General features: G+C 41.4%; 1 protein-coding gene across 1 annotated transcript in view; it reads left to right on the forward strand.

Moving 5' to 3' along the window:
* The window catches only part of draxin (dorsal inhibitory axon guidance protein), a 46,817-nt gene extending 42,366 nt beyond the window's left edge, over nucleotides 1–4,451 (forward strand). Inside the window, exons 6-7 of the mRNA XM_017685804.2 lie at nucleotides 1,414–1,503; nucleotides 3,448–4,451. Of these exons, the coding sequence (XP_017541293.1) occupies nucleotides 1,414–1,503; nucleotides 3,448–3,560 (203 nt within the window). The 3' untranslated portion in view covers nucleotides 3,561–4,451. The remainder of the gene's footprint in view (nucleotides 1–1,413; nucleotides 1,504–3,447) is intronic.
* Nucleotides 4,452–9,777: the final 5,326 nt, after the last annotated feature.

Raw genomic sequence — 9,777 nt, forward strand, 5'->3', positions numbered from 1 at the left:
ACTACTAATATTAATAGCAGCAGTATTAGTAGTAGGAATAGCTACAAATCCATGAATCAGTGTAGGGTAGGCAGCTAGTCCAATGTAGGTGGTGGTAGCTGGGGCATGGGCAGCTGGTCTGAAGTGGGTAGCAGGAGTCAGTCATCCTTGTGTCCGGCCGGACATGTGGGCAGTCGTTTACTCAGACAGGACAGGTCAGGATCATTTTGTCAGTGCTTGGGGGCTCTTGAGTGGCGCAACGGTCTTGTTGGCCCTCTCATCAGGAGATCATGAGTTCAATCCCTGGTGATGCTACAGTCATCCATGGCCGGGAGTCCAAGAGAGCACAATTGGCATCGCTCTCTCCCTCTGGGTGGGCAGCATGGCCCCCCTTCTTCCCATCACTCAGCGCAATGCTAGTCAGCGCAGGCGAACGTTAGCTGACATAACAGTTCTGGCGGTGGGCGTCTTCCTCTGAGCGCGTTTGGCTGTCCAGTGACGCTGACTTAGCAGCAGTTTGAAAAGATGCAGTGGCTGGTTTCACTGGTCTCGGGAAAGCCTGTGTTAGCCTTCAGCGCTGGTGGTATTGTGTGATTGGGGAAGTCTTGACAGGTGGGTGGAACTGGATATGACTAAATTGGGGAGAAAATTGGGGGAAAATAAAACAAAAAATAATAATAAATGAATAAATTAAAAAAGTGCCCCTTGGACCCCTAAATTGACTCCATGCTTGAACCCTTAGAAATATGTACATACAGTGCTGATCAAAAGTCAGAGGCCACTCTTCATTTATTTAATTTCCAGACAAAACATCTCAGTATTTTGTGTTTCAGATGTTTCAGAGAAGAAAAAAAATAATCTACTTGCGAAAGGAAGGATAAAGTCAAAGTGAAAAACTGATAAAACACATTTTCAAAACTGGAGTTGATGAGAAGTCATCACAAAGTCAAACAAGGAAGAACTCTGGTGTTCTCAGAACGTCAGACGCGCCACCCCAGAGTCCAGAGCTCATTACTTGAATCATCTGGAGCAGAAACTGCAACCAACTTCTAAGACTGAACTGTGGAGGTGTGGCAAAATATCCCCACCGATTTCTTTGAAAACCAGAAAAAACACCTGAAAAATAATTGATAATAAATTCAGGTTTTAAGGCATCTGTGTAATTTTCTGTCAGTGCTGCGCCTCCTGCTTTTTTTCTGACACTGAAATATGAATAACTTGTACTTAATTAAATAATGATAGTCTCTGACTTTTGCAAAGTACTATATAATGATACTTATATATTCCTCCACCACCGTGACCCTGAGGGAGAAGCGGCTTAGAAAATGTGTGTGTGTGTGTGTGTGTGTGTGTGTGTGTGTGTGTGTGTGTGTGTGTGTGTGTGTGTGTGTGTGTGTCTGTGTGTGTGTGTGTGTGTGTGTGTTCCTCCACCAGGGTCCTGCTGCGACCTCAGGCAGCACGAATGCAAACTCCACAACCGCGGCCTGAACAACAAGTGCTACGATGATTGCATGTGTGAAGAGGGTGGGTGGACCAATTCCTGTTTACATCTCAAGTGCAAAAAAAATCAGCTGAAATGGGTTCTGTGGTTATAGAGCATTTAAACAACTCCCATGTATTCTAACTGATGACAAGAGGACAGTTACACTCCTTTCTTTCAATGCTGAGAAATAAAGAACCATTTCGATTGCCATTTTATTTTCCAGGAACAGAGAACCTGTTAGGGTCTTAGTGTTTTTAGCTGTGTTTGGTGGTAATCTGTTGTATTGTGATAATATGATGCTTCATAAGGGAATACAGAAAATATAAACTATATTGCCAAAAGTATTCACTCCCCCATCCAAATCACTGAATTCCGGTGTTCCAGTCACTTCCATGGCAACAGGTGTATAAAGCCGAGCCCCTCGGCCTGCAGACTGCTTCTACAGACATTAGTGAAAGAATGGGTCGCTCTCAGGAGCTCAGTGAATTCCAGCGTGGTGCCGTGATCGGACGCCACCTGTGCAGCAAGTCCAGTCGTGAAATTTCCTCACTACTAAATATTCCACAGTCCACTGTCAGTGGGATTATAACAAAGTGGAAGCGATTGGGAATGACGAAGCTTCAGCACCAAGAGATTTTGGACAATTCCACGCTCCCAACTTTGTGGGAACAGTTTGGGGACGGCCCCTTCCTGTTCCAACATGACTGACCACCAGTGCACAAAGCAGGTCCATAAAGACGTGGATGAGCCAGTTTGGTGTGGAAGAACTTGACTGGCCTGCACAGAGTCCTGACCTCAACCCCATAGAACACCTTTGGGATGAATTAGAGCGGAGACTGTGAGCCAGGCCTTCTCATCCAACATCAGCGTCTGACCTCACAAATGAGCTTCTGGAAGAACGGCCAGAAATTCCCATAAACACTCCTAACCCTTGTGGAAAGCCTTCCCAGAAGAGCTGAAGCTGTTATAGCTGCAAAGGGTGGGCCGACATCATATTAAACCCTATGGATTAAGAATGGGACGTCACTCAAGTTCATATGAAGCCAGACGACCGAATACTTTTGGCAATGTAGTGTTTACCCTCAATCAGCCAAGACATACCGGACGTGCACGCACTGCAACTCTTCTGGTAGCAGTTTATGAGTCAAATAAGTTAAAAGAACTGTCTGCAGTTTCTTATAATGGACTGCCATTGAGATACTCGGTTCCATAGGCGCAACATCTCAACACAATTTAAAGCGAGTGTTTGAGGATTCAGACCTGCTTTCGTTACTGTTTGCTATGTTAAGCTCAAAGCCTCGTAGCAGTGCAAATCTAAAGAAGCAAATTTTAGACACAACAATTGTCTTGGCTTGATTTTAGTTGGGGTTAGAGAAAAACTGTACATTTAATTGTTCACCAAACTATCACTTTAAAGGAGACTTTCACCAATTTTTCTAAAAATTCTGCACAGTTAGATGTGAACACACAGACTTGTTTACAATGGTGGTGGTAGGAACCAGACATAACAGTTTAATCCCTCTAAAAGCCCACATAGAAAGCTACTACACAAAATTGGTTACAGACATGTTCCCTGATGGCTGAGACACTGTTTATGGTAGTTTTTGGCCTGAAATGTGTTTTTTTTTTTTTTATCCATTCATGGTGTAGAGGTACATACAGGAAGGGAAAGGCAAAATAGCACCAAGAGAAAATTTTTTTTTGGGTTTGCTACTAATTTACTAGCTATGCAATGGGCCGGCGACCTGTCCAGGGTGTATCCTGCCTTCCGCCCAATGACAGCTGGGATAGGCCCCAGCACCCCCTCGTGACCCTGAGGGAGAAGCGGCTTAGAAAATTTGTGCTGCACCTCCATATACAACAATGAATTATACAGAAAAATTCAAAATTGGTGGGATTGCCCTTTAACCTTAGCCCTGCTTTTTCACTTTAGAAAGAATCTGAAGCAAAATGAATGTAAAAGCCCCTCTTTCTTACTTCTAAAGGTCTCCGCTGCTATGCTAAATTCCACCGCAAGCGAAGAGTGACCCGAAGGCGTGGACGCTGCGTGGAGCCGGAGTCTGCCGACAGTGACCAGGGAGCCTTTATCACTATCTGAGAGAGAGAGAGAGAGAGTGAGAGGGAGAGGGGAACTGACCATGGCCCCATAGCCCCCTACCTTTCCTCCCATACACTGCAAGATGGGCTAAAAGGACAGTGGGTCAAGCAAAAGGCTGGACTGACCCTCACTCACAGCAGTGTACTGTACCTACATGTCACCCGTTCTGTACATAAATTTGTGTCTGAGGAGGACAAAAGCATTTTCTACTGATAATGTTTCACTGCTGTTTCCTGCAGAAGCCCTGAAAAGGTAATGGACTCATATTTGATCTTATTTATTATTTCCCCTTTAAAATAAGTTAAAAGTTTATTAAAACATCTCAAGATATCAAGTTATTAATAATCACCATCATGTGATAACAAGTGTTATTGTCCTGCAATAATGAGATTTCTGATTATGAGATTTCTTGAGATCTTTTTTGCAAAATAACAACTTTACACAATTTAGAGAAAAGCACATGACGCAGAAATAGGCGTGTAGGATGTCTTTCTCTTAGAAGGCGTGTGGTAAAGTAATGGTTCTGCAAAAATTCTAATTTCCGTAATTTACCACTTACCCCAGACGTAGTTAACCAGTTGGACATGTTTGGGTCCAAATTTTACTCCTTTAGTTGAGAACAGGAACGAGCATTTCTAACAAACACTAGAACTCAACAGTCACCCAAATGGAAAGAACAGTTTCTGTGAAAATATACCACCAAATTTTCTTTTATCTCAATCAAACCACAGGTCTTATTAAGGTCACTCAGACCAGGGTTTCGCAACCACTGTCCACTCTATTAGACACTCCTACCTTGTTGGTGCACCTTGTAGATGTAAAGTCAGAGACGACAGCTCATCTGCTGCTGCACAGTTTGTGTTGGTCATCCTCTAGTCCTTCATCAGTGGTCACAGTACGCTGCCCACAGGACGCTGTTGGCTGGATATTTTTGGTTGGTGGACTATTCTCAGTCCAGCAGCGACACTGAGGTGTTTAAAAACTCCAGCAGCACTGCTGTCTGATCCACTCACACCAGCGCAACACACACTAACACACCACCACCACGTCAGTGTTACTGCAGTGCTGAGAATGACCCACCACCCAAACAGTACCTGCTCTGTGAGGGTCCATGGGGGTCCTGCCCACTGAAGAACAGGGTAACAGAGTATCAGAGAAACAGATGGACTACAGTCTGTAACTGTAGAACTACAGAGTGCAGCTGTACAGTAAGTGGAGCTGATGAGATGGACAGTGAGCGTAGAAACAAGGAGGTGGTCAGAGTGTTATGCCTGATCGATGTACATTCACCTGAAATATTGCTGTGTTGGTAAATAAGTGGACCTTGAGCTGGAAAAGATGGAGAACCCCTGGTTTAGAGCACAGTCTTACTATGAACTATAAAAAATACTAACTTTCAAACTTATAAAAATGAACCAAATTCTGGGCAAAACAACAGGTTCTGTGTTCACAAACTCGGGGTCAGGATCGATGATCTAGACAAACTCGGGGTCAGGATCGATGATCTAGACAAACTCGGGGTCAGGATCGATGATCTAGACAAACTCGGGGTCAGGATCGATGATCTAGACAAACTCGGGGTCAGGATCGCTGATCTAGACAAACTCGGGGTCAGGATCACTGATCTAGACAAACTCAGGGTCAGGATCGCTGATCTAGACAAACTCAGGGTCAGGATCGCTAATCTAGACAAACTCAGGGTCAGGATCACTGATCTAGACAAACTCGGGGTCAGGATCACTGATCTAGACAAACTCGGGGTCAGGATCGCTGATCTAGACAAACTCGGGGTCAGGATCGCTGATCTAGACAAACTCGGGGTCAGGATCGCTGATCTAGACAAACTCAGGGTCAGGATCGCTAATCTAGACAAACTCAGGGTCAGGATCGCTGATCTAGACAAACTCAGGGTCAGGATCGCTGATCTAGACAAACTCAGGGTCAGGATCACTGATCTAGACAAACTCAGGGTCAGGATCACTGATCTAAACAAACTCAGGGTCAGGATAGTTGATCTAGACCAACTCGGGGTCGGGATCACTGATCTAGACAAACTCGGGGTCGGGATTGTTGATCTAGACAAACTCGGGGTCGGGATCACCACTTCAACAAGTCTGAGCAACTGAACACCTGGATGTGGTTTGAGCTCAGAGAAGTTTTGGCAATGTATTTTTATAGAAAGTATTTGGGCTATTTGGGTGACCATTGAACCCCAGTGTTTGTTAGCAACATTAGCCTCATAGCTCCAGTTCTAAACCTAAAGAAGCGATATTTGAAGTGTAAACATGCCGTGGTTGAATGACAACATCTGGGGTCAGTTGGTATTCCATTTAACTGTTTCTCTGGGCATCGATTCTTTATCAGGAAACAAACTTTTATTATCTCATGAAAAAGATTCTGTCTTTGGAACATGACATTTGTTGATCTTATAATAATGACTTGAGATCTTGAGAAAACAAAATTAACACATTATTACAGGAAAACAGAGTAAATAAAATATATGAATTCATGGCATTTTAGGACTTCCACATTTTCCCAAATCTTGGCTGTAAGTATTATTTCCAGTAGTGGATGTTTGCGTGTTTTGTTTGTTTTTGTAAGATTTATTTATGCTCCTCCTTTTCAACACTCATTATTTTGAGATTCAGAGCCACTGCTGAGTTCAGTAAGTGGATGGACTGATGGATGGGTGGATTGATAGATGAATGAATAGATGGATGGATGGATGGATGCAATGGAAGGTTAGACGAAAAAAGAAATAGATGAAAATGTTTAGAAGCTGGACAACCTGTAAATTGAATTTTGTTTCCTTTTTGTCCTCTGGCTTTATTTGAATGGAGTGTTTCTTCAGTAGATTTTGAGATGCTCATCTGCTCTTTGTGTAGTGTGTTAGCTTTTCTCCAATCAGACGCCAGGAAAATATGTAATTTGTGTTTTTTCTGACTTCAGTGTCCTAATTAAACCTCTACAATGACACACTGGGTTTTGTATTGTGCATAGACGGAGAAGTATTGCTACATTGGTGGTGTTGGGTCTTTTGGTGAGTATGGCCTTCAGTGCAGTAACTCAGAGTAGAGGAAGGGTTAAGGCCTCATTCGCTTCAGCGCTCCTTGTGTTAGTAAAAAGTTCAGGGTTGTGAAGCTCAGATGTGCAAAAACAGCTACTAGCGCCGCTCTGTAGGCGACCCTGCCCGTCTGCAGGGACAGCAGAGGAGGGGAAAGTTCAGCTCCTCACTGCTGGGCTTTAGTTACATTTAGGGATCAGACGCCTTCAAAGAGGGGGGCAATTATTTATTATTATTTAGAGAAAAAAGTAATATTTTGAGAAAAAAGTCATAATATTTAAAGAAAAATGTAATATTTCGAGAAAGAAGTCGCAATATTTTGAGAAAAAAGTTGTAACATTTGGAGAAAAAGTCATAATATTTTGAGAAAAAATATTTTGGGGAAAAAGTAATATTTTGAGAAAAATGTCATATTTCGAGAAAAAGCAATATTTCAAGAAAAAGGTTGTAATGTTTTGAGAAATGAGTCACAATATTTTGAGAAAAAAGTAAAATTTTGAGAAAAAATCATATTTTAAGAAAGAAGGTCAATATTTTGAGAAAAAAAGTAATATTGAGAGAAAAAAGTAATATTTTGAGAAAAATGTCATAATCATCACTGACCAGTAGTCCAGATAGGGTCACGGTAGCAGTTGAGAGATAAGAGAATCCCAGATGACCCTGTTCCCCCTCAACTTCCTCCAGCTTATTCCCGGGGACCCCAAGCCGCTCCCAGGCCAATTTATAATCTTATAAGATATAATCCCTCCAGCAGGTCCTAGGACGACTCTGGGGTCTTGTCCCGGTAGGCTGTGCCTGGAACACCCCCACCAGGAGGCAGATGCCCAAACCACCTCAGCTGGCTCCTCTCAATGCGGAGGAGTAGTGGCTCTACTCCGAGCTCCTCCCGAATGACCGAGCTCCTCACTCTATTGCAGAGCGTGTGGCCCACCACCTGACGAAGAGGCTCATTTCCGCCACTTGTATTCACGATCTCGTTCTTTCGGTCATTACCCACAGCTTATGACCATAGGTGAGGGTCGGGATGTAGACCGACCGGTAAACAGAGAGCTTTGCCTTATGGCTCAGCTCCTATTCACCACTACAGTCCAGTACAGTGACCGCATTACTGCTGCCGCATGTCACAGCCTGCAGCCGATCTCACAATCTCTCTTCCCCAAGACCCCGAGATACTTAAACTCCTTTTCCATACTTAAACTGCCATCCTTTTCCGGGCTAAGACCATGGACTCAGACTTGGAGGTGCTGATCCTCATACCAACTGCTTCACACTCAGCTGCAAACTGCTCCAGCAAGCGTTGGAGGCATCCATGTGATTCAGCCAAAAGAACAGCAACGTCTGCAAATAGCAGAGACGCCACCCTCCGGCCTCCATACATAATGCCCTCCCTTGAAAAAGTCATAATATCTTGAGGAAAAAATTCAAAATATTTCAAGAAAAAAGTGATAATATTATGAGAAAAATTTAATATTTTGAGAAAATAGTCATAATATTTTGAGAAAAAAGTCATATTTTGCGAAAATCTGAGAAACAAGTAATAATTTGAAAAAAAAGTAATATTTCAAGAAAAAAGTTGTAATATTCTGAGAAAAAAGTAATATTTTGAAAAAAGTAAAATTTCAAGAAAAAAGTAATATTTTGAGAAAAGTCATATTTTAAGAAAAAAGTCATAATATTTTGAGAAAAAAGTCGCTTTTAAAAAAAAAGATTAAGAGACCCTTATTAGTCCCACAATGGGGAAATTTCACCTCCACATTTAAGCCATCTGTGAAGTGAAACACCACATACACACTAGGGGGCAGTGAGCACACTTGCCCAGAGCAGTGGACAGCCCAATCCACAGCGCCCACAAAGTCATAATATTTTGAGAAAAAAGTAATATTTCGAGAAAAAAGTCATAATATTTGAAGAAAAGTCATAATATTTTGAGGAAAAAAGTTTTTAAAAATATTTTGAAAAAAGTAATATTTCTAGATTAAAGTTATATTTCAAGAAAAAAATCATATTTTGAGAAAAAAGTAATATTTTGAGAAAAAAGTAATATTTCAAGAAAGAAGTTGTAATATTTTGATTAAAAAAGTAATAATATTTTGAGAGAAAAGTCAATATTTTGAGAAAAATTTAATATTTTGAAACAAGTAAAATTTAAAGAAAAAAGTAATATTTTGAGAAAAGTCATTTTAAGAAAAAAGTCATACTATTTTGATAAAAAAAAGTCATAATATTTTGATTTTAAAAGTAATATTGTGAGAAAAAAATCATATTTTGAGAAAAGTAGTTTTTTTAGAAAAAATTAGAATTACAAAAAACAGTAAAGTGGCGTTAATACCAGGAAAGGTCAATATTGTGGCCAAAGTCTATGTAAAGTGAAGCAGCAGCTCCTGGTGTTAAATGAGGGGCACTGAGTTGGTGGAGCTTCACTTTCATATCGATTCACCCATAAAGGATGCTCAGCCCCCCCCGTCTCTCCTGCTCATCAGCGCCAGCCAGGTATTAGTGTAAGACCCGGCTGAACCGGCTGAGCAGGAAACCGTGTTTATCTAGAATAAAGAGACGGGCGGACTCCAAAATGACCAGCTATCCTACACATGTCTGAGTTTTATATGTAATGTTGATGATGCTGAAATGGCGGTAAGTCTAAAAAAAGAAGTTTTTTGGAGACTATTTGTCCTGGCAGTCTGGTTCCTATCACCACCACTGTGAACAGTTCTGACTTTCTCTTAATCAGAGCATCGCACACCAAACCACTCTGAATCACTTAATTTATATCTTAACAAATTACTTGAATATACTTTTTAAAAAGGTTCCTTACAGAAAGTTATGTGATAAAAGTGCCTGAGTCTTTGTTTTAAGAACGCGTTTGAGAGAAGATTTTAACCTAAAGAATATGGGATCATGGTGGAAAGTTATATGTGGGTTGTTGTGAGGCAAAATAGTCCCCAATGAACCCCAATGATTTTTCAGATTTACTGCTATTTTTCTCAACATGGAATATAAAAGCTCAGAAGGCACATGCAAGATCTACATTTGAGGAAATGTTTCCTGCTGGAGATGTGAGAAAAGCAACTACAGCTGAGCTGAAGCTCAAAGCAGAGCACAGTAAGTCTGTATTTTTGTTTATATTGTATTTTTGTCCTTTTATCCAACATTTGG

The sequence above is a fragment of the Pygocentrus nattereri genome, chromosome 21, assembly GCF_015220715.1.
Source record: "Pygocentrus nattereri isolate fPygNat1 chromosome 21, fPygNat1.pri, whole genome shotgun sequence".
NCBI classification, from domain to species: Eukaryota; Metazoa; Chordata; class Actinopteri; order Characiformes; family Serrasalmidae; genus Pygocentrus; species Pygocentrus nattereri.